The sequence below is a fragment of the Ictidomys tridecemlineatus genome, chromosome 10 (genome assembly GCF_052094955.1).
Source record: "Ictidomys tridecemlineatus isolate mIctTri1 chromosome 10, mIctTri1.hap1, whole genome shotgun sequence".
Classification (NCBI taxonomy): Eukaryota; Metazoa; Chordata; class Mammalia; order Rodentia; family Sciuridae; genus Ictidomys; species Ictidomys tridecemlineatus.
Window position 1 is genome coordinate 26543305 of NC_135486.1, and position 26505 is coordinate 26569809.

At 36.2% G+C, this 26505-nt stretch overlaps 1 protein-coding gene across 8 annotated transcripts in view; it reads left to right on the plus strand.

The window, feature by feature from the left end:
• Crb1 (crumbs cell polarity complex component 1) overlaps positions 1–26505 on the plus strand; it is a 219533-nt gene that overhangs the window by 133578 nt on the left and 59450 nt on the right. For all 8 annotated transcript variants that reach the window (XR_013426459.1, XR_013426457.1, XR_013426458.1 and 5 more), the window contains exons 6-10: positions 6384–7340; positions 12605–13152; positions 14478–14643; positions 19978–20884; positions 23425–23553. Coding sequence is in view for 5 of the 8 variants with exons in the window: in XM_021729895.3 (XP_021585570.2) it covers positions 6384–7340; positions 12605–13152; positions 14478–14643; positions 19978–20884; positions 23425–23553 (2707 nt within the window). In the remaining 3 variants the exon portion in view is untranslated. The remainder of the gene's footprint in view (positions 1–6383; positions 7341–12604; positions 13153–14477; positions 14644–19977; positions 20885–23424; positions 23554–26505) is intronic.

Below are 26505 nucleotides of genomic sequence, written 5' to 3' on the forward strand. Positions count from 1 at the left end.
TATTCTGTTATTCTTATTCTATTCTGTTCTTTTGCTCCCATCCCCATTTTTCTCTTGTCCTTTTGTAAATCATTGTAATCAGATATATAGACTAATTTACATATATTCATGTAGTTTATTAAGGTTTGTGTATATGTACATATTGTGCTAACACCCTCAGTTTCTTTCTTTTTCTATTTGTCACCATGCTGTTCAGCTTTCATGCCCTATCACCTGGTTTCCATCACAACTTACCTGACTTCAGTTACAGGGACAATTTTAAACTCAAATGCTACCTCAGGGTAAATTTAGAAAGGATTATCTTTTAGCATGGATGTTACAGTAGAAATACAACATAAATGACTACCTTCAGGGTAAAATTATTATCCCTCTCAGGTAACATATTTATATTTTCTAAGGATTCCAAGATACAAAAATCTCAACCTAAAGTAATTGCTTTAGTGGTAAGAATTGGAGGCCACTCCATCATTCTGGGTATAACTTCTCACTTGGCACTGACTAAATAAAATTTCCATAAGTTTCAGTTACCCCCTCTCAGAAAATTTAAATAAATAACTTTCAAATAAAAATTCAAGCACCAATTACTCTAAGCATTTCTCAAACACTACATATATGCAAATTACTCCATTTTAAAGAATGAAATGACACCAGATTTCAGAGGAGTATAGTTGTTCTTTCATAGAGGGTGAAATTTAGGTTAAGCACCACATAAGTGCAGCCATCCCTTTATATCCATGAGAGCTCAATTTCAGGACTTCTGGGTATACCACACTCCATGGATGCTCAGGTCATGTAAAATGATGTAGTATTTGCCTATAACCTACATATATCCTCCTGTATACTTTAAGTAATTTCTAGATTACTCATGATACCTAATACCGTGGAAATGTTATCTAAATAGTGGTAAGCCATATTGCCTAGGGAATGATGACAAGAATATAGTCTGTACATGTTAAGTACATGCACAATTTGTTAAATGTTTTTGATTAAATATGCAGATGTGAAACTTGCAGAGAACCAACTCTAACTCTTGCCACAGTCTGAGTTGATGAAAGCCCCTGCTCTTTTTCCATAAGTTTTTCTTCTCCCCATTTCCTGCATAGATCAATAGATTTGAAGTTACCATGAATTTCTTAACCACTAATCAAAAGCAAAACAGAAAAAAAGCAAAAAAAAAAAAAAAACCCAAAAAACCAGCATTTCTATTGTTGTGAAGAAAAGCAAAATCTAGCCCTAATTTTCCATCATAGAAGTTGCTCAAAATAGCAGTCTGTGTTTAGATTCCTCAAAACCCAGTTTTTTTTTTCATAATAATAGTTTCCTTCAGTGTTGTGATCAGATTAACATTCACTAGTGTGACTTGTAAAGAGGAGGCACCACATATTAAGCACAGATTGGATCTAAAAATAGCAAGTGTGTCTGTAATTGGCACAAATGAGTCTTATGCTAAGCCCTGCTGATCCTGCTTGGGAGTGATGAGTCAAAACTGAGTCCTCACACTTGCCACCAAAGGGGAAGAGAGAGGCATTGAAGAACAAGAACACTTTTGGAAATGGTACAAAATCATCAGAAACTTGCTCTATCCACCTTGTAGGTGTGAGGTTGGGTTTTCCTCCTTTTTTCAGAGACATGTTTGGAGCCAGGACACATGGTTTTCGCATTTTAATGGTGATGCTCATAGGTAATCTGCTCTTTTCTTATTTTTATATATAATTGGTGCCATCATTACAGTTTTAAGATGCTTATTTGGCAACTATGGTTTATTATAATGGTACTACTATCATGTGAAAAGTAGAACAGTTGAGTAAGGGAAAGTAGATATTACCATGCATTGAGCTCTTAGTTTTTATATTTAATTTATTCTTGAATTTATTTATTAAAATGAAGAAAATACTTTGGTCAAATGAAACAGATCAAGAAGAAACTCGTTTATTTTTTATGACTTGTAGAAATAACTTACCAAATAATCATTGATTATAACTTCAAAAGTCATTTTCATAGCCAGTGATGTTTATATTATACATAAAGTCTATGTTTTTATCCATTAATACAATTTATTCTGATTAGTGTATGTGATATACCAGGTAGTAGAGATTTTCTGTATCATTATTTTTTAAGAAAAGTATTATCAGAATCAGAACTAAAAGAATTTTAGTAAAATAAAATAAAGTGACAGTTTCTAGTTAATTAAATTAACTTCATATAAACAAAATGATAGTAAGCTTCAAGTAACATGCCTCACACTATAAATACTTGGAAATAAACAAAGAATTCATAGTCAACTAAAATATCCAATTTAGAAGACCAAATGGCACCTATAATCCCATAAATAATGCCTAATCCTTTTGTTTTTGTTAACAATAGAGCTTCTCTTTGTTCAAACAGTCAAATAACCAATGAAAAGATTTTCAATCTGTTTTCCTACTTTCAGTTTGCTGGGTTCCTTAAATAAATATGTTGGACTTTATTTTACTTTGAAGATGTCAATAGAATTGATTTTTTTAAAAGCAAGAACATAAATCACTGTTATCATCACACTTTTCAAATTCTGTTTATTGTTCTTGAGACATTTGACCCTAATACAGGCTTTCTTTCTTCCTTTTTATTGTTTTACTTGTTTGTTTGTTTTGAATGATAGCAGAATTTAAAATTAGCTTCTCTCTCTCTCTCTCTCTCTCTCTCTCTCTCTATCTATCTCTCTCTCTATCTCTATCTCTATCTCTATCTCTATCTCTATCTCTATCTCTCTCCATACTTGGTAGTTGTTTTATGGAAGATCAAGTGGAAGTATTACAGGAAAAAAAATCTAGTAGTAAACAATAAAAAAAAAAGCCCTACCATCATATTTGCTGGTAAAGAATAAATGAAAGAGCTGTAAATTGTGAGGAAATAAGCATCCTATTTCAGGCCCTAATAGTCCTCTGTATGAACAATTTTAATAGCTGCCTGGAGTGTCTTTCTGTCTCTAGTTTTTCTTCACTTCATTCTGTTACATATTCCAGTGGGAGTGATCTTTATGAGAAACCACATTGGTCTTCTATCCAACGATTACTTTGTTTCCCATGGCCAGAAAATAAATAAACGAGTAAATAAATAAAAATAAAAATAAAAACTTTCTCAGTTCCCAGACTTCCAATCTGGCTGCATTGAGTCTTTCCGACTTGATTTTCCTTCATACATCCTTCTTGCCAACCAGATTGCCCGACTCATTGTCAATCTCAAAATGCCTTGAAATTTTCTTCCATCGAAGAGTGTTTTGTTTAGTCACTTCTTAGTATATGATGACTCTTTTGTCAATCTGACCCATACTTGAAACTTTGTGAAATCTTCTCTAAGGTTGCGAGTGTTTGATCTTCACATATTATCCACACCAACTGTGAGCCTACTGTCTACAAGGTATTTCCATAAATATGCTTTTTGTCCTTCTATGATGTCATGAGCATATTGAAACATATTGAAGTCGATACTCTTCTATTTTGCTTCTCCTACAATCCTCTGTGAATAGGACACAGACCAGGTATTTTGTAAATTTGAGAGATGGTAAATTGAAGGGTCAACTAAGGGTACTAATGTGAGGTGAGTCATAGACATCAAAAAATAGAGAATCACAATAAATGAAGATAATAGATTTCAGGATTTGAAATGTTTATACTCATTCAAGATCATGTAAAGATTCTTCAGAGGTAGTTATAAATAGTGGGTCTACAGAGAGATTTCTTTCAAGAGACAATGTCTTGAATTACATAGCACCCCTCAAATTTAGAGTTAGAAGATACATTCCAACCCCAAGCAAAATAAGTCTGCGTCAAGAACAATTTCAGTATCCCCTAAACATGGGGTGGAGAAAGAAATCATCAGTTTAGAAGAGACTCTCTACCTGGTTAAGGAATCTAAATACTAATGGGGGTGACTGGTAATCTGAGGTAGCAAGAAAGAGAGGGAGAGAGAATTCCTGCTGTGCTGTGCCAGAAATTGAATGTCCATTCCCCTCAACTGCAGGTCAAAGGTACAGGAACCCTGAGGTCCAGATGGGCAACCCAGGATAGGAATATCAGTGAATGGACCAGGTAAAAGGGAACCTTCCCAAGAGGCCTCTGTCAGGAAGTGAGGGAGCCCACATGGACAGAGAGAGTTGGTGAAAAAGGAGTCAGTGTCTGTAAACCAACACATATGGGGTGGAGGGAGAAGGGAACTGTGAGAACAGCTAGTCATAGGAAAGGCCAGGCCTCCCTTCCTCACAGGTCCCTACAGGAACAGAGCAGAAGAGGGTCCAAGGAACCCAGAAATAACCCTAGAGCAAATATGAACTTTAAGGACCTTCTAGTCTCAGTGGACATGAGTCATGCTACATTAGCTCTTGTCAGGCGAAAACTCCCTGTATCCTCTTCCCCTTCAGCAAACTCTACTCCCTGTATCCTCTTCCCTCCCACAAACTCTAGTCCTCTAAGGGTCAGAACACTTAGAAGTTTGGAGATAGAGACAGTAAAGGAACAGAAACAGAGGGAAGAAATTTTTCAGGTCTTCCTTTAAGACAGCCTAAGTTTGGCCTATCAGAAAAAAAAGAGATTTAGGTTATTATGAATTGCATTGAGACTTTTATAATTATATGTGACTGGCCATTTTAATTGCCATTTGTTTAAAAAAAATGATCATGACTCTGTTATCTAAGAGTGAGCAGAAAAATCATGCCGTCTCCTGGAGATATTATCCAGAAGCAAGGCACATCTTTCCCCTATTAGATGTATTAACAATAGAGTGAGAGAAAAATAATAGTATTTTGCTTGGTTGTACTTCACATCACAAGTTGTTCAATATTCCTCTTAATTAAATACTGGTTGATTAATTATTTTTAAATCCTGGGAAAATCAAATTTAAGAAAATATCTTCTAATATAAAAGTTTAACTTACTCATAAAGTCAGTAAAATTAAACTTGCACTAGAATACTCCTTTAGGATTTAGCTTTACCTGTCATACCTTTGTCAGTTCTCTGTATTAAGAATGATTAAGTAACAGATTGGTTCAGTTCAACTCTGTTCTATTCATCAAACATTTTAAATCATGTACCCTTAGCACTGTGAAGGCATTGTCAGAAATTTTAGTTTATAGTACATTTACTATTTTCACAGAGCTTAATTTTTTTAATTAATAAGGGCTATATTGAAGTAATCCAAGTACAGTAACATATAAGTACAATAGAATCCAATCAAGTTTCTAAATGTATGGTACAATCTAAAGAGACAATCTAAAATGTGTGGTCTAGCTAGTACCCCTCAATTGCACAATTTTACATAATGGGAGATTTACATGGATAGCATGTTAGTGTGGAATCTCATTGGATTGTGAGTTCCGTCATGCAAGGGAAAATGACTGTTTTATTCATCAATGTATGTCTAAAACACAACTTAGTGGTTGGCTTGTATTTGGCATTGTTTGATGAGGTTTTGAATGAATTAATCAATAATGACCATCCTTAAGTAATAAACACATTGAATCTGATCCAAACTCCAAAATGCTCTTCTTGTGTATACTTCTGGATATAGGTAGACAATGCTAATCTTGGAGTATCTGTGATGTCTTTCTTCGGCTTGGAGTTAGGAAAGAGAGTAAAGAAAAATGAAGTAAAAATTTTAAGCAGGGGCTTGATATGGGATAGATGCCTTGTTTTGTTCTAGAATTGTTGGGAAGGAGGAAATGGGAACTTCCATCCACGTAAGAGCTCCATAGTGTGAGATGTCCAGGTCTTTGTATCTTGCAAATTTTGGTTTTAGGAGTTATCTGGCACACAAACAAGATAGAAGGAAACATCACTATTTCCAAATAGGATAGAGTGAAATAAATGGATAAACTTGTTATTTAACTACTATAAATTGCAAAAGACATCCACAAATTAATCATTTATATGTAGGATTAGTGCCAAGAGCAATATTTTCCCTTTTTAATTTTTATGGTATTTAGTGCTCAATGTATATCTGACAGTGGTAGTTTGAATCAATCACTGTAATCAACAAATGGTCTATTTCTACAGAAAGAATTCAAAGTCTATCATGAATGCTCTTCTCATTACAATGTATATGGAATGGTCAAATTGATCTTAGTCTTCCTCAAGAACTATGTTTTATTCCTTTACAGTTTTAAATTTGAGATTTGTCTAAACTGGGAGATTATACATGAAAGTTATGTGAAATTTCTATTTCTAATCTGAATATATCTATTTTTAAAATTTGCTCTAATTAGTTATATGTGACAGTAGAATGCATTTTGACACAGCAAACATATGGAGTATAACTTCTCATTCTTGTGACTGTACATGGTGTAGAATCAAAGCAGTCATGTAATCATATTGAATATACCTATTTCTAACCTATTGTTTATTATTTAACAGGAATTCATTGTGAAGAAGACATCGATGAATGTTCATCAAACCCTTGCCAAAATGGTGGTACTTGTGAGAACTTGCCTGGGAATTATACTTGCCATTGCCCATTTGACAACATTTCTGGAACATTTTATGGAGGAGAGAACTGTTCTGACATTCTCCTGGGCTGCACCCATCACCAATGTCTAAACAATGGAGTATGCATACCTCACTTCCAAAATGACCAACATGGATTCAGCTGCCTATGTCCACCTGGATATACTGGATCATTGTGTGAAACTGTCACCACACTTTCATTTGAGGGCAATGGCTTTCTATGGGTCACAAGTGGCCCACATACAACCAAGGACTCAGTTTGTAACATAGCCTTCAGGTTTCAGACTGTTCAGCCAACAGCACTTCTACTTTTCCAAGGGAACAGGGACACATTTGTAAAGATGGAGTTGCTAAGTGGCTACATTCACTTATCAATTCAAGTTCATAATCAGTCAAAAGTGCTTCTGTACATTTCCCACAACACCAGCGATGGAGAGTGGCATTCAGTGGAGGTAATATTTGCAGAAACCGTGACCCTTACCTTAGCCAGCAGCTCTTGTACAGAGAAATGCATCGCTAAAGCTCCTTCTCCATTTGAAAGGACTCAATCAATATGTGCTTTTCAAAACTCTTTTTTGGGTGGTTTACCCATGGGATCAGCCAGCAATGCAGTCACTCTGCTTAACATCTATAATATCCCATCCACACCTTCGTTTGTAGGCTGTCTCCAAGACATTAAATTTGATTTGAATCCCATTACCTGGGAGAACATTTCATCTGGCTTGTCGTTAAATGTCAAGGCAGGCTGTGTGAGGAAGGATTGGTGTGAGAGTCAACCTTGTCAGAATAGAGGACGCTGCATCAACTTGTGGCTCAGCTACCAGTGTGACTGCTACAGGCCCTATGAAGGTCCCAACTGTCTGAGAGGTGAGAGGGGATAAGTGCCTAGGAATGCTGTGCCTCAGAGCAGAGCAATCACAAGGACAGCCTTGCTATTACTGATATGAAGCATAATGATCCTCAGGACTTACACTGCTGTTTGCCCACTAATGAGAAAACAGAAGACTGCAGGGCTGTGTGTTCATTTTGAGTGGATTCGTAGGAGACCTGAGTTTCTCTCAGTCAGAAAAATAAAACAATAAGCAAATAGCTCCTATTCAAATGGGTTTTCATCTTGCTGTTTGTACCTGCTCTTAGAATTTTACCATCAGTTTCATATCAGAAATTTGTTGTAAATCTCATTTGTAAAAGGACTTTATTCACAAAACTAGTCAGTGCCACCTATTAGCATAGTCTCTTGTGCTTAGTAGAGTCCCAGTAAATATTCACTTCCTCAATCTCCTTTCTATGCAATTCAGACTTGCTCCAAAATCATGCTTAAGTTTAGCACTTTAACAGAACACTAATTTCACGCAAAGTGACAAAAACAAGTTTTGCCAGAACTGCATTGGAAAAAACAGATAGAGGTCTTACAGAGGGAAAGAAAGAAAGGAAGGAAGGAAGAGAGAGTCAGTGGGGATGGGGGCGGGGAGTGAAAAGTAACAATAGTAAAACTTGGTAGATGCCATAAACAAGTTGATCTGATTTTTTCTAGCAAATCATGGTTAGAAATAAATTTCAAAATCCTTTATTTCCAGCATCATGTCAAAAATTGCTGTTGATAGTGATCAATACATACCTGTTTCTTTTTATTATTATTATCATGCATTGAAAAAGTCTGAGAGGTAATTGTAACAGACCGCTTTGAAGTTCAGCTGTAATTTACTCCAAGATTTTAGAGTAACTCCAAGTAGGACAACATCTGGTAAATAGTCTTCTCTGCTTTATATGAAATAAAATTAAAACCAGTCTTAGCCCATACCCTACTCAATGTTCAAATGGCTAAGAATTATTAGAAACTATTCACGGGTTTCCCCCTGCCCACAATATTCATTACAAATCATGGACCTGTTTGACAATGAGGAATGGCATCTACTCACTCTATGTAATATTTTAAACAGAATGGCAAGTTGTTTCGTGATTTTTTTTTTTAAGGAGAAAAGGGGAAATTATGCTGAGGCAATGGTTCACTTTTTGAAGAAAAATTTAATTGACCCAAGGCAATATTTTTAGTACATATACAAAATAACAAACAGATGCTGACTCACTTTGACTGACTTCCAGATGTAGTGACCCTCGAGGTTAATGCTGACCATGGCGATGCTCACTGTCCTAGCAGATAGATTCAAGAGATGCCAATCCAGTGGGCTCTGGTTTTCTTTAGTGCATTTTTTTCCAACTTGGAAAATTATGAACTTTTTAAGCCAAGTTCCTGAATTGCTTATACTCCCTCTACTTCCTCCATATCCTTACATCCTTACACTATTTAAAACTGATCAATCCCCGTGAGAATGTTTGGCTTCAAGAGATTATAACAAGTTCTGTAAAATCTTTTCTTTTTTGAATACTTGGGATAAGTTTAAGAAAAATTACATTTTTCTTATCACCTCTAGTTATAAAACTAAAATATTCTATATTGGCTGTTGTCTATGAGAAATGTTTTGTGTGGAGCATATTCCTTTTACAAAAGATGCTTAAATGCAGTAATTACACATCTTTTGGCAATTGTATGTTTGTAAATGCTCTTAGAATTTTACCATTAGTTGAATATCAGGAACTTTTTGTAAATCTCATTTGTAAAAGAAATAATTTTTTGGAAAAAAAAAGGGCTTTCTTTGCTATGTGTGTATTCAAGAGGAAGGATAGGTACTAACAAGCAGAAAGACAGACACTTCACCCAAATCATGATTTTTGGAAAACATTTCCCAACCTTGTTATACACTGCAAGTATTAAGCAGACCTGATATAGAATTTCATTGACTGACTAAACACAAAAAGCATAGGGATTTGTAATATCTTAAAGTCAGTCTTTTTAAAATTTGCCTGAACTCTGAAGGGTTTCCCTAAGGTGAGACCCAAAACTGTCTGTAAGGTGGTCCCAGCTTACCTAGGGTCGATTGTGTGTAAGAACACAGAGTTTCCAAGATATTCTTCAGAATAAATGCACCACCTATATCTTTCCTTCGGGAGAATATTTAATTTATAAAAACAATTTATGTTTATCTTCAATTATATACCTATACTTTGGGAATCTTATCCTTCTAGAATTACAAATTCACATCTATAGAAGAAATTTCATGCCATGGTTGGATTTGTTTGTTTTTTACACTGTTGTGCCTGCCAAGTGGAGAGACCCAAAACTCTGCTTAAATACCTTCAGGAATGGTGAATTCACTCATTCCATCTTGCCAAAATTTCCCTGAACAGTTCTGTCCTTGTGTTTAAATGAAATGTGATTTCCCCAAAGCTTTCATTTATTGGTCACATTTTAATTCCCGAAGATATGCTCATATAACTCTTAACACCTCTTCTTCCTAAGGATGCTTCAATACTTGAAGAAGAGCATCTAGAACTATCAAACTTTTCACATCTATCAAGCCACACATCCTAATTTCTTCTAAAAAGTTTCCATAAGGCATGATCTTCAGACATGTCATCACCTGCTTCTTGGCTGTAAATCTGCTTGTCTGTCTTCTTTCTAAAATGCGGCAGATGTGCTTGATGATACAAGGTGTCAACCTCCCTTATTCTGGATAACATGCTTCTATGTTGCAGCCTAACATTAGACTGATGCTCTGCCACTTTTCTGGCACTTACATCACATGGGTATCTCACTTGGAGTCACTGTCATTCACAATGTCATAGAATCCTATTTCTGTCCCAAAAACCTATGAGGCACTTTTTGATCTAAGCGCCTTTTATTTATTCTCATTAAATTTCATCTTGTGTTCCATCAGTCATTAAAGTGTGTCAAAATTTGTTTTTCATCTGCATATGTTACCACTGATCTTCAGGACATATGTCACCAACATGGATGAGAATCATCCCTTCCATGTCCACAGAGAAATCAGATTTGGCTTCAGGTATTTCTGAAATCTTGTAGCACATCATACATGCTGACTAGCTGTTTATGATTCTGAAGAATAGGATTACTAAAGAGTCAAGCTTCTCAAGGTGTATGGTGAGGGGCGAACAACTCTGTTTTCTGTCTTTTAGTTGAGGTCTGCAAAATGATACTGCAGGGACCCTAGATTGATCGGCAGGGACCTCTGAGGTTGAATGATTTTGTGTGTATCTTCAATTCTTAAGCTTCAAGAGCCAAATCTTCTTATTAAGCATTTTTATCGTATATGAAAGTGCTGCAGTGTATTCAGAGATGTTAACCTCTTCAAAGAGGTTATTTTATCTAACAGTACACTTTGAAAGCTATCTGTAGTTGCCTGGAGCAGGTAGTCTCCAAATGAAGATTCAAACTGCAATGTTCCATAGGAAATCAAGTCAGAGTTATGAAAATACAGCCTGTTATGCAGGAGGTCTTCAAACAGATGGCTGCCTAAGCAAGTTTCACTAAAGCTCAGCTGAACTAAAATACATCTAACTTTTGGCCAAACTTCAGTTGAACCATACGATGACATTTAAACACTTCAGATATGCTTTTCTTCTAGGACAGGGATGCAAAAACCCAAAGACAGCAATATTTTTAAGACAGTGCTCTTGTCAAGTTCAGCATGGATTTCTAGGTTGCAAGACATAATGGGCATTTCTCAAGTCCCACTTGACCTTTTAACAACAGCAAACACAGTTGAGTAACACATACTCCTTAGTGGGCTTACAGGGTATCATTCTAACTGGATTCTCTTATCTTACTGATTCCTCTCTGTCATCTCCTTTGCCTCCAAATGTCTGGAACCGACAGGCTCAGTTGCTGTACCACTTCTTTTACTCTCTATATATTTACTTTTGTGATGGTACCATTCAGTCTTCTGTCTTTAAATCCTTCATGTACGCTGAAAAATACCAAATTATTATGTTTACCCCAGAAAATCTCTCCTGAATCTCTGTGGCAACTACCTAATGGTCATTTCCATGTAGATGTCTAATAAGGCATCTTTAATTTTATGTGGACTCCCATTTCCCCCGCCCCAAATCAATTCCTCCAGTTTTCTTCCCCATCATTACCAATGGAAACTCCAGGCTTCTAGTCGCCTAGTCCAAAATCTTGAAGATGTACTTGATTTAGAAAATTCTATTTGTTCTACTTTTAAAATATTTTAAAACTCCTACTACTTCTCACCACCTCCTGATTCAAGGTATCATTATTCCTCTCTTGAATTACTGCAGTAATATCCCTCTCTTTGGGTTTTGGCTCAAATATTACTTCTTAGAGAGTTCTTTCCTGATTATTCCATTTAAAATTACAATCCCATCCCTATTCTCAAATCTTCCCAATCTATTTCTCTATGACTTGTTTTATACCAAATGATCTCTAGTGTGCTGACATACTACACAGCTGGATTTCTTATCTATGCCATGTATGTTTCTCTCTACTAGTGTATAAATTTGATAAGGATAGGAATATTTGCTCCTACTACCTCACCGATGTTTTTAAATGCAGGTTTCATTTTTACACGTCTTGAGTTTTCTTGAAGTGGAGTGCATCACTGATATTGCCTCTTTTGCGCATTTCTAAATCCTTCAACCATAAGAAAGGCCTAAAGGGGTCAATATTCCTCTTTGCTCCCTTTTCTTTTTCCTTTTCTCCTCCCAAGCAGGACACAGAAGGAAGAGTCTTCCTCTTCCTTTGATCCTCTGTCCTGCCTCATTATGTGGGGTATCATCCCAAAGAGTATTTACTAATTAAATTCTTGATTTTTGTCCTTTACAAAAAAATAATTAGGTTTAATAATCCATTAACTCCAGCATGCCTATAAATAGCAAAGATGAAGCCTGCCTGAACAATATGCTTACAAATCTCAAATTTCTTCCAAGATGGAATGCAATATAGTGTCTGACATTTCACCATTAAGCCCCAACATTTTAGGGCAGTGAAGGGGAGATTCTTTAGCTTTTTCTCTTTTGTGACCATTGGCCTCAATTATGAACTACAGACCCAAATGCAGTTTTTTTCAGGATACAGTAAACTCAGAATTAAAGAAAATGAGGCCAAATTGTGAGTCTATTCAGTAAGCCTGTCCTGAACATAAAAATGTGTGTGTGTATGTGTATATAAAATTTTCACCTTCTGTACTTTCTTCCTTTTGAGTCTCAAGATGTTTCCTCTTTGTTTCTCCTCTTCTATTTTGACATCAAAGAGTATGTGGCCGGCAGATTTGGCCAGGATGACTCCACTGGATATGCTGTCTTTAATCTTGACAGGAGTTATGGACAGAACTTCAGCCTCTCCATGTTTGTCCGAACAAATCGACCGTCGGGCTTACTTCTAACTTTGAAAAACAGCACTTACCAGTATATTCGTGTCTGGCTAGAGCATGGAAGATTAGCACTGCTGACTCCAAGCTCTCCCAAATTCACAGTAGAATTTGTTCTTAGTGATGGAAATGTCCACTTAGTGACTTTGAAAATCAAGCCAAATAAAATTGAATTGTATCAATCTTCACAAAACCTTGGATTTATTTCTGCTGCCACATGGAAAATCCAGAGAGGAGATGTCATCCACATTGGTGGCCTGCCTGACAAGAAAGAGACTGAAATTTATGGTGGCTTCTTCAAAGGCTGTATCCAAGATGTAAGATTAAATAACCAAAATCTGGAATTCTTTCCAAATTCCACAAACAGTGCATCCCACAGTCCAATTCTTGTCAATGTGACTCAAGGCTGTCTGGGAGACAACATCTGCAAGGTAGGGTTATTTGTACCAACTATACACATATTGTATGCTAAATTTTTATTTTATTAACATGCAATTTAATAAAACCATCCTTTGTACTTGACAACAATGTTACTGTCCCATCAGCAATAGACCTGTTAAATATTTGTGTTCCCAGCAGACTGGGTGATTTCTGATAAATTTTAGTGGACTTATTGGCATCATGATATATTTAACAATGATAATAACTTCAGTTACATATTTCCTATCCCACTTCAATCAAATTTCTTAAGAATATTAATATTCTAATTCTTAAACTCTTAATGGCACTCCATAGGCTTAACTGAACTAACTCTTTTGAAAGACCCAATTAACTTTATCTTAAATACCAAGCTATTGTTGTTTTGAACTTTTATTACTTCAACAAGAAAAAAAATCTGAGAGTTTTTTTTTAATTTGAATTCCTCTGAAATTTCTCAGAACCCATGCTTTATATTATGTACTTTATATGCTCTTCTAAGGGCTACATTAACTATACGAAATTGTCAGCTCTGCATGAGCTTTCAGAGGAAAAGAGGAAGCATATTGATGTGTGTTACATGTTTACTGAGCTCCAACTATGGTCACAGACTAGCCTTAGTCCTAAATATACACAGAGGAATCATTATGAGTTTACTATAGGAGCACTTCTAATGTGCTAGGCACTATTTTACATAGATTAATCCATTAATTCTGTTGAAAGATTACTGTATAAAACAGACATTGTTATTCCCTTTTATACTATTTATAAAGAAACTAAATTTTATGTAACAAACTGAGGGTGTGGCTCAGTGTTAGAATATGTGCTTTGCATGGGTGAGGGCTGGGTTCAACTCTCGGCCCTAAAAAAAATAAAATAAAAAATAAAAATAAAGTTATGTAACTATCCTGAATTGTTTGCTAATAGTTAACCTGGGATACACACAGTCAGGCTCTAAAAAGTTTTCTTTTAAAATATTTTTATTTTGAATACTTTGTGAGTGGACTTGTAAGACCTAAATTAAGAACAACGAGTCTCTGATTCAGAGGCAGAGAAAATGGTGAGGGAGGACATTGAATTGGGACCCAGAGGATCTAGATTCCAAGCTTCATTTTCATTTCCACAACAGAAAGGCCCTCATCTGTAAAAACAAAAGTAATAATCCTTATTGCAAATAATTACTGCCTGTGAAAATACGGGGTAAAATCCATATTAAATGTTTAAAATCTGAAGATATAGGGAAATTGGAATTCTAAAATAACAGATATATGTTGTCACCTTTACCATTTCCACATCTAGTTGCCAGTGCTTTTGATGATTTTTTTTTCCCCCTGCTCAGACCAATCCCTGTCACAACGGAGGCATTTGTTATTCCCTGTGGGACGACTTCTCCTGCTCCTGCCCTGCAAATACAGCTGGGAAAGCCTGTGAAGAAGTTCGGTGGTGTGAACTCAGCCCCTGCCCTCCCAGTGCCCAGTGCCGGTTGGTGCCCAAAGGATTCGAATGTACGTAGAGCTGAGGACTGTTATCCTTCCAATTAATTTGGCACATTTAACTTGTTCTGATAGGAAACAGACATGGTCAACTGATTAAATGAGTGGATGGTTGTTTACCTCTCTGTGAGTAGTATAATTAACCTGATATGAGTAGTATAAAAATCCAGATTAGTCTCTTGCTTTATCCTGCCCTGTGTGTCTGGGCGGGAAATGGAGAATGTAGCAATACCAAATATGAGTCCTTGGTCATTTAAAGCTGATGTCTGAAGAGTTAACCAGGTAATACTGTCCTTCCTCATTACTACAAATACAGAATAAACCTGCTGGTGATAGCTCACTGCCCATTTGAACTTCAGATAATTCACATGATCTCCATGATCTAAAGCCTCCTTGCCTGTAAAATAGGGGTACCAAAATCTGTAGGTTTCTTTGTGATGATTGCATATTCCTATGTATATAATCAAACACATTAGGTACCCGGTGATGCTGGCCAGTACTGCATCCCTTTATGTGAAAGGTTCCCCTGCCCCTTTCAGTGCTTCAGAGCACAATTTCTCAAATGTTAATGATTTGAACACCACACTTAGGATTTTTTGACGTATTCACAAAGTAACCACACTGTCATTTCTGTGCTTTCTCCTCTCTTACTTCAAATAACGCACAGCCCAAGATATAGCCCATCCTCTGTTTAAACTGAATTTGAATCTCTTCCCCTTATTCGAAGATTCTGCTGCTAAAGATTTTGCTCCTAGAATTTCTCTCTTACTCTTCAACATCAACAGTTTTTCCATTAGCAGATAAACATTCCATCAAATTTCCTCATTACAAAATATATCCCATGACCTCCCTTCCCCAAATTCCCACCTGCGGCTTCCCATTTCTCTGCTTCCTTTTCCAGTGAGAAAAACAAAACAAACCTCTGAAGATTTGTGCTCAAGATACTTCTGCTGTCTCACTCCAATCTTTTACCTCATCACTCAGGCTTCATATACCACCACTTCCTCTTCCACTCTCTCAGCCCAGAGCTTCACAGTTTCTCTCCACCAATTCATTCAAATTTGGACGCCAGGGTCTTCCTACCTGGTTTTTTCTTTATATATCTTATTATTCCTTAATATTTTTGTGGGGCGTGGTACTGAACCCAGGGGCACTTTGTGACTGAGAAACAGCCCTTTTTTATATTTTGAGAAAAGTTCTCACTAAGTTGTTTAGGGCCTCCATAAGTTGCTAAGGCTGACCTCAAACTTGCAATCCCCCTGCCTCAGCATTCAGAGCCACTGGGATCACAGGTGTGCATCACTGCACCTGACCTGTTCTTTACTATTTTAATATGCATGTATGTGTTTATTTGTTTATCACCTCTTTCCTCAGTAGAAAATAAGTTTCACAGTGCAAGAAATTTTTCTATGTAGTTATTTAAGTCACTGTTGGCCCTTAGAATAGTGCCAAACATCATAGTAGGTTGTCAATAAATATTTGTTAAATGAGTAAATTTACTTATTTTTCTGCAAGTCAGTTATTCACTTAACTGCTCTACATATTAAGTATATTATCTTCTTACAATAAAAATATACATAAAATATATTTTAAAACACTGCACTAAAATAATGGAATGGAACTAGATGTAAGAGTGGCTGAAGGTCAGTTCCGACATCCTATTTAGACTGTGCCTGAAATAATTGAAGACAAGAGAATACATTTATTTTTATGTTTCTATATTTTAAAAGATCTATATGATACATGGTAAACTGTAGATATACTTGAGGAAATTTTCTAGAGGAATGTGTATATTTATAATTCATTTTAAGGAAATACCTACTACATACAAATAGAAGCATGATGAGTTGATAGAAAGTAAAATGGTTTCTAACCAACACAGAACTTTATGGATTTATTTATTTATTTGTTTGTTTATGCAGAGTTGGTGATTAGATCCAGCAGGGCCTTGTGCATACTAGTTAAGTCTGTACTACTGAGCGACACCCCTAGCTCAGCACAGATTTTAAGTGCAACATTTTCCATTCTTCTATCTCTGACATGCTTGTTGAAAACAATGATGAATGAAAATGAACTATTAATTTTATCGTTACTCTTTTGATAGAAATATTAATATTGTTAGTCCCAGCTGTGTTCTACAACAGCGTTCAAATCACTTGGAACATTTCCACAGGGGGAATGAAAAGAGTAGGATTTCAAAAATCAGTGGTAGCCCAAGAACAGTGTACACCCAAAGCAGTTTGGACTGGCCCACATGTGTATCAGAAACAAGTGAATCTTTACTGCTGTACCATGACTGCTACAAAAGGAAAAGAAGCTGGCTCCAACATCCCCTAAAAATCCCAACAGCCTTCTTTTTGAAGTATGACTTATCTTAGTGCAGACAGAAATGGAAATCAATAGGAGGTTTACAATAGGAATTGTATATCAGTTTCATAATTGACAGATATGAACCATGGATTCATTTTTGCTTCTTTGTATACTTTTAATTTTGTGTGATCTTGTGACCCTATTGTATTTTCTTTTCAAATAAAATATATTGAGAAGATTAAGTCTAACAGAACAACATACTCTTGAGAGCACAGCTCATACATTACTCTGAGTTTGGCCTTTAGATCTTTAATCATCTGTATCTCTGTGTCCCTCTAGGATTAACCAAGATTTAAAAATTTACAACTCACCTTAGATTCAGGTGTGTTTATTATGGCAAAGTACCCCAAAGAAAAGTCAAAGGAAAAATGTTATGTGCATTGTGGTTTTTACCTATATCTCAAGAAGTGATTTCAGAGATTTGTTATTTTAACATTTACTTTAAAATATAAGTCACTCATTGCTCTTTCCCTCCTTAATTCTTACCCAAAAACCTGGTTGGGGGGAAAAAAAACCCTTAACAATCAAAAACAATGAAATCAAATGAGATTTTAATTTAGTCAAATAAAACTTGAATGATACACTTTAATTTTCTCTTGCTGTGATTTCTAGTCATGTCATTTCCAAAATAAAGGAGAAAGTTATTTTCATGGATTACTCATTTACTAAAGTTTCCTGAGCACCTATTGTGTGTTAGGCAAAGTTCCAGACAGAGATCTCTGATCTCAAAAAGCCCATGCTGTAGAACAGAAAGACAGTCAAGGAACAAATATACAAATTTAAACTTCAAATGTGATAGGAGTTATGAAGAAAATAAAACCCAGAGTGAAACAGAGAGTGAACACAGGGCAAAAGTTGTTTTAAATTGGGTAGTCAGGGAAGGCTCCCCAGAGGAGGTGACATTTGAGCAGCTATCAACGCTGAGGAGGAGCCAGGTACAGGAAGGCCTAGGGGAGAATATTCCAGGTTTAAGTAATAGCAAGTATAAAAGATCTGAGTCGGGGAGAAGCTTGCTGTCTTCAGTGAGTGGCAGGATATGTGAAATAAGGAAGAGAGTGGAAGGAATTGGAATTGGGAAGTTAATCAGGGGTCATATCACATAAACTCCTGCGAGGGCCTGGGGTTGTGGCTCAGCGGTAGAGCACTCACCAAGCACGTGTGAGGTGCTGGGTTCAATCCTCAGCACCATTAAAAAACAAAAAACAAAAAAAATAATAAAAACCAAAAAAACCTCCTGTGAGTATTGTTTAAGACTTAGGCTTTCTAGATATGACGGCAACTAATAGAGGTCTTGGGCTAAGGAGTGGTGGTTAGATTCACCCTCAGCATCACAGAAATAGGGACCCTAATAAGTAATTAGTCTATATGAAAGATGACAGTAGTTGGGTATATTTCCTCACACATTGGGTAATGACAGTGTTTTAAGGTCAATTGCTACTGAAAATTGGGAAAAAAATGAGAATGGCAAATTGACTACTGGACTGGATAACGTGGAGGTCACTGTGACCTTAACAAGAGTGGTTTTAGTGAGGTGATTGGAACTGAACCTGAATAGCATGTACTAAAGAGAAAATGGTAGATAAGAAAGTGGAGACCTTGAGAATAGGAAACCATTGGAAGAGTATTGATGGGGAGGGGAACAGCAAAGGAAGCATCAGGGTGGGGGAGTCAGGACAGTGCTTTGGGGCCTCGTGCTTGTGTCTATTTTTTAAGATTGAAACAACTGCAGCGTATTTGTAAAGACAGGAAACGAAAAGGGAAGGAAAATAATGAGCATGGTAGAAAAGAGGGTACATGTCTGAATAACACCTAAAAGGGATGAAAATAAAGGGGACCCAACACATTGCTGACCAGGTTGGCCTTGCACAGGGACATGGAAGGTGCATCCATTTTAACAGGATGAGAAGCAGGGTGCATCTGGGGACTGTGAAGTTTCAGATTTGGTGGAAAGCTGGGGCACTTTTTCTCCTATTTGCTCAAGAATGCAAACAGGAGACTGAGATAAGTTCAAACATTTCCAGAGAACAAATTGTGATTTAATAATCTTATGGATTTAACAACCTTTTAATAGAAAAATGCAATGATTACCCCAAACTGCTCTGCTTCCAGATAGTACATGGACATGATGAGGTAAAGGTGGTTGATTTGGCTGTATGTTTTTTTTTTTTTTCCCAGTCACACAAAAATATTTGGTGATAGGTAGAGAGTGGGTAGCTTGGCACGTAATTGGATTTTTGCCAGGTTAGGTAACCCAGTCACTGGGAATGCCCATGTCTGTGTGTTGTGGGCTGGGGGTCCTAGGGATTGAACCCAGGTTCTAAACTTTTTTTTTTTAAGTTTATTTTGAGACAGGGTCTTGCTAAATTGCCTGAACTGGCCTTGAATTTGTGAGCCTCCTTCCTCAACCTCCTGAGTAGCTGGGATTAGAGGCGTGTGCCTTTGCACCCAGAAGGAATACTACCTTTTCCTCCCTGTTGGTCAGCTTCATCAGAAACCAGTCTCTACTGTTGGATTTCTGTGTTGTTATAGCTGGATTTGTAATTTCTTGGTGCTCAATTTCTTTGCGTATGAAATGGATCATCAGTGCCTTATTTTGGGGTTCTAGTGGAAAATAAAAATTGGCATGCATTAGAATATCAATGAAAAAGAAAAGTCTGGTTTGTGCTTTGGTATTAGATCATCTATGTTTTATGTTGTGGCTTTATTATCTATTAATTAATAAACATAAGCAGACTGCTTAGCTTCTGTTAGTCTCTGTTCCTTCTTTTGTAAAATGAAGATAATAACCATACTTGTAGTCAAGAGTTTTGCATTAGAAATAGTAAAAAAAAAAAAAAAAACTAGCACAGTACCCACCATGTCAAACAATCAGCACATGATATCATTAACGTGATGATCACTACTATTAATGCAGGTAATGAAGCACATATTATAGACTTAATAAAGTTGCTAATTAGTGTTGCCTTCTCTCTTTAGGTATTGCAAATGCTGTTTTTAACGGACAAAGCAGTGAAATATTGTTCAGAAGTAATGGGAACATTACCCGAGAACTCACCAATATCACATTTGGATTCAGAACAAAAGATGCAAATGTGAAAATATTGCATGCAGAAAAAGAGCCTGAGTTTCTTAATATTAGCATTCAAGAGTCCAGATTATTCTTTCAATTGCGAAGTGGCAACAGTTTTTATGTGCTGCATCTTACAAGTCTGCAGTCAGTGAATGATGGCACATGGCACCAAGTGGCTCTTTCCATGATAGACCCACTGGCCCAGGCCTCCAGGTGGCAAATGGAAGTGGACCATCAAACACCTTTCGTGACCAGTGCAATCGCTACTGGAAACCTCAACTTTTTGAAGGACAATACAGATATTTATGTGGGTGACAGAGCTCTTAACAATAGGAAGGGCCTGCAAGGGTGTCTAAGTACAATAGAAATAGGAGGCATTTATCTCTCTTACTTTGAAAATGCTCATGGTTTCACTAATAAACCTCAGGAAGAGCAGTTTCTTAAAATCTCTACAAATTCAGTGGCTACTGGCTGTTTACAATTAAATGCCTGCAACTCCAACCCCTGTTTGCATGGAGGAAATTGTGAAGACATCTATAGCTCGTATCACTGTTCCTGTCCCTTGGGATGGTCAGGGACACACTGTGAACTCAACATTGATGAATGCTTTTCAGACCCCTGTATCCATGGCAACTGCTCTGACAGAGTCGCAGCCTACCACTGCAGGTGTGAGCCTGGATACACTGGTGTGAACTGTGAAATGGAGATAGACAATTGCCAGAATCACCAATGTGCAAATGGGGCCACCTGCATTAGTGAGACTAATGGCTATTCTTGCCTCTGTTTTGGAAATTTTACGGGAAAATTTTGCAGGTGAGCATAATGTCCATGAAGCTTGGTTCTTATCAAACTGGAAGCTCTCTTCTCAAGGCCTGCGTATACACTATGCTGAACAGGAAAAGTTTTGGTCATTTCAACACAATTTGATCATCTAAAGATGGGATTTATCTTGATGGGATGACCTATAAGTATTAATGGTAATGTTTCAACCAGACAGTGTTTCCTCAGCCACCTTTGTTAGAATATGTCTCATGAACTATAACTCCAGGATCTGGCAGCCCAAGGTCACTAGAAACAAATATATTTACAATAAATACAAAAACTGAGTTTCAGTGTTGTAAAGGAAGGCAGGATGTCTAATAACAAAATAATGACCTGGGTTATTTCAGCCGGATAAATCTCATGAAATTCTGAAAAGGCTATATTATAATTTCAAAAAAGTGGATTTATGATTTTCAAACGTAAAATGAACATGTTTTGATGATTTTATTAGTTATTGATTAATGCAGAAACTAGTGAGATATTAAAATCAGTCCAAAGGACAATCTACAGAATATAGATGTATACAAAATATAAAATGATGAAGTAGATCTACTAATAAATGCAAAACTGTTTACTATTCCACAGGAGAACAAATTAGGATTTGAGATAATCTTTTCTGCAGTATGACAATCAATTGTATTGCTACAAATTCACTTGCATGTCAACAGCAAGATTCTTTTGTATTGATATAATTTTCTACAACTTACAGAATTGTAACATTGCTTAGTAAAGAAAATCTTAAGACATATACTACTACAGAATCAGATTGTTCTAGAGATCCTCTATGTAATATCCAGTTTTCTACTGAAGATAATCCACAGATCTCTTTCCCATTTCAAAGTATTTCTCAACTTTTTTCTGAAACTACAAAAGCAGTATTTTAGTTCTAGCAACCAATTCTATTTCATGCTGTGTAAACAAAGATAAGAAAGAATATTTTCCTACTAAGTCACATTGCTTCAATGTTTCCATGTAAGTAGAAACCATTATTGTTTTTACAACTTATACTGCTTTAAATTTACTAAATAATTGAGTCATTATGGGTAGGTGAGAGGGTTATTATTAACAAGTAATACATTCCAGGACTTTGGCAAGAACACCTGGAGTGGGTTGGCAGCCTGTAAGACATTGGAGACATTACACTAATTCAGAGCTGGTACCTTAATTACATGAATCTTCTAGCAGACATAACATGTATCCATCTCCATAAAAAGTGTATATATCTTCATAACATTTATTGTTGTTTAGAGCATATGATAGCAAAGTGATAGCTGCTAAGTGTTAACATGCCAGTTAAATGTTACTTCCATGAGCTCATCCATTTATTTGCCAATATGTAATCTGCTTAGTCAAAAGCAAGAGAAATTCAGGATGAAAATCAGTAGCATTCCACAGTGAATTTGGGTAAGTATAGTACATTTGCCCTAGTAACTCTTCTCTAGAACTTTTTTTTTTTTTGCCTAATTCATCAAAGTCAAGATCTTAATGTATAAACTTTTCAAAAGTACCTTCTAATGAGATTCAGAAATTGTTTATTAAACCTAAGATGTATACAGAGCTTCATATTTGCATTGCTAATTGACTTCTTTCAAAGCTGGTTGACGTCTTTGACTCTTTTGAAATGTTCTTATATCTTCTTTTAAAAGTAGAAGTGATTAGCTCTTGTGATAAGAGACATTCTTACTATCATCTAGTCTAGTTTCTCCATATTAGCTGCAACAAACATGACAGGACAAAAAGGAATTCATTTTACAGTTCCTGAATATTTACTCTGTATCCGATACCAAGCACATACACAGTGGGCCAAAGGACCTAAGCAACATTCTTAAAATCTTTTTGAACATCAGTCCTTGGAAACTAGAGTTTTGTCTAGCCATGATGTTCGGCTTAGCTTTTAACAATTTGCTCTGCCTTTTATAAGAATTCTTTAGCACGTGCAGTTTTGTTGTTGCAGAAGAGATTTGCAGGCTGAATTCACATGCAGTTGCCATGAGTGCTATATACAAACCTCCTGGACAGCACTTGGCTTGCATTCTGCAAAGCTATGAATTATTAGAGAGAGAGCAGCAAGTCTTGGCAGGGCAACTGGAGTTCAGCTCTGAAAGCCCACAGAGAAATCGCATGAGTGTTTGGGTACCACAGTGCTGTCCTTGCTTTCCTGGCCTTTATAGAGATGCAATTTTCCTATGGCCTTTGTTGATTTATTAGTAGAGCGGCAGCAAATCTAACTGTAGCAAGTTCCTTTCCAACTCTGAATTTATTGCCACCCCATGGCATAGATCTTATCTCCTGAATAAAAACTGTGTAGAATAGAAGATGGATAGCCAGGCTTGCTACAGTACCCTCCAGCAGGATTTTTTTACTGGAGAAAGTGGTGCTGGTATAATGCAGCACAATTCAGCACTTAGAAAGCCTCCAGACTGAGTACCTAATTAGCTTGACATTGACTGCATATGTGAATTTTTCAAAAAAGTTTTCTTGAATGAAATGAACAAGATGAACAGCTGTGGCTGTTACTTTTCTCTTTCTAGATACAGAAGATTACCCTCAACAGTCTGTGGGAATGAACAGACAAATCTCACTTGCTACAATGGAGGCAATTGCACAGAGTTTCAGAATGAATTAAAATGTATGTGCCGGCCAGGTTTTACCGGAGAACGGTGAGTCACCTTAGAACATTCTGGAAGAGAAATCTGGGCTAAAGAACAGTGGGATTACTTGGAGTTCATTTTCTCCTCTAATTTTTCATCTTAGTTCCCATAGGAATATCTATGCTGAAATATAGGTCCAAGGCACAGTTGAGCAATAAAAAAGAAGTAAATTTACAATGTAGGTCAAAGTAGAAAACATTTTATTAGTCAGGACTTCGAATAGGGAAATATGTTTTATTAAAAATGTATAATGTGCTATTTTTCTTTCTTATAAGTACTTCTGGATTCATATTTTTCCCACTAACTCTAATACACAATGCAAATATGGTTGCTATTGAAGTAAAATGACAAGCACCTGAAAGATTGCCTCTTAGAATTACCTACAATCCAAAAAGTATGTACACCTTACCCATCTGATTCGGTCTTTCCCAGAGCAATGCCTTCAGTTCTTCCTCACTTTCTACAAGGACAGTCTCTGACCTGCTGAAAATGCAGGAAAATTTGCATATGTGTGTGATTGGCTGATGGTGAGATCAAGGGAGAAAGCAAGTTCTTCATAACATGTATCAGATTCCCAAAGGAACCTGTGTCCCCCAAGCAGTTGCAAACCAGAACTCTATAGGTTATCAACATTATAGAGAAATAGTCAAGCATTTGTTTATAATTGTGTCATGAACCTTATGATATCATCCTTCATTCTTAGAGCTCTCCAAGGTAGGTTTCACTGTTCTTATTTTGCATATGCACAAGGTAAGACTGACAGGTTAAGTGACAGATCAGGTGTCCATTCAAATATATGTAGCAGTAAGGTTGAGCTGCCTTGGAAGCCTCCAATCATTTATTGGATATGTTGGCATAATTGTATGAATAAATTTTTGCTCACCACAATTAAAAGAAAATGGAAAAATTACTCCTCCATCTCATGTTCCATCCAGGATAAGGTCTTTCTGGTCAAACTTTCTACACAGAGCAACATAACTAACAAAGATTGTAACTGAAATTTCCCAGAAGAACAGATAGTAAAATAATAGGAATGTCCCTGCTCCAATTACACTTTGGATTAATTTGAATTTTCAGTTTCTCAGCTGACTCTTTTGGCATCACACAGGTACAGCTCTTTTGCCATTTTTACAAAACAAACAGGGAGCATATTACCCTTCGGAATGTTCTAGGTGGCATAGGCAGTCCAAGTGTATAGGTGTGGAAAGAGATAGACTAAAGTCACACTTTCCATTTCACAAATCTATTTCATGCAATTATTAATTCAGAAATGGTCCAGATGATTTCCAATTCCATATGTCTTCCAAAAGGTTTATTTATTTATTTTTTCAAAATTATTTCCTTGTCCTAAATTTTGAAAAACTGCCTTAAGTGCTGATCACTTCCTGGCCTAATTCCATCACTTCTGTTGATGTCACAATGCACAGAGCTCATCTGAAATCTTGGATTATTTTTCCGTTACACTTTGCCCCTATGTACAACAAATATTGACCACTCCTCTTAAATGTATTTATGTATTTTTAAATTATATTTTGCATTGAAATTTAAGTTGTTGATTTGAAATATGAAAAAGAAAAGCTCAGAATTTTCCTTTCTCTCTGAAAAAACTTTTCATCTGGATTAAAGTTGTCTGGCACAACATGATTTCTAAAATAGCAAATCTCAGGTAGATTCAGTACTTTCAAAGACTTAATTCATCATTAGTTAATTCTTTGGATACCAGTGGACTTATTTAGACTTTCCATCTATAAATTCTTCGAATGAAAGCTTCAGTGTTGCTTGTTATACATGTGTATATGTTATTCACTGTTTAGCTCAAATATAAATAGGTGAGAAAGAGTAGCTAAAGGAAGACTAGAAAACTTGGGACAATCTCCCAAGGACTAGGGAAATGAGACTTTTGGGACATCCAAGGATATTGAAGAGCTGCCCTCTAATACACTGATTTCTCTCTTGCCTGAAGAAACCTCCAACTTTATAGAGTCATCCTGGCAGGTTGGATGATGGATGATGTGAACACGTTGGCCCACCCAGGACAGAGAGTGCTTGGCAAGCTCCTGTGAATTGTCAAGTTTTGCTCAGATCTAATCAGAAAAGACTCCTTCCAGCCCAGTAGGTTAAGCCAAAAAAGGAAAACAAAATGTCTCAGCTATGCTTGGTATTCAATGGGATAAGGAACTGTTTTTCTTGGAAGAAATCTTCATTTTTCTATACCGTGGGTTGATTACATGGAAGTTCTATGTTCTGGAAGGCAGAGGACATTAAAAATTGTTTACATCAAACTTCAACATTATAAGATGCTCTGCTGTAATTCTTGAAGCTGAAATTTTATATGAATTTCCTACAGTAATACAGATGTTTCAGTCACTGCTTTATTTGAAGGCCTGAGCAGTGTTTGGCACATGATAAAATCTACTGAATGACTGAATGAGTAGTTGGTGAATTAATCAATGAGTATAAATAAGAACAAGTTGCTGACCATAGGTAACAATAATGTACCGTATATTTCAAAAACCTAGAAGAAAGGAGTTTGAAAGTTTTTATCCGAAAGAGATGAATCATGTTTGAGGAGAGAGAGATGTTTAACCTAACTTAAACATACAATGTACACATGTATCAAATACTATGAACACACACAATTTTTATGGTTTTATATTATCAGTTAGAAGAATTAAAAGTCAAAAATGTTGGTGGAGAATAAGGTAAATAAAAAGGAGAAGGAAGAAGAAGAGGGGGAGGAGGAAGAGGGGGGTGAAGAAGAATAGTAGTAGTAATAGTAATGGTGTCCAGGGAAGAGGAAAATTTCAATTTACTTTAGAATTGATGTTGAAATTTCTTTTGAAAAATTTGCCTTTGAAAGGCATTTTATTGGATCAACTAAAATTATGCTTAGCTTTTGAAATAGATTTATTAGCAAGTGAAATAATCTAATTACCCACTTTTGCTCAAATTTTAAAAAAT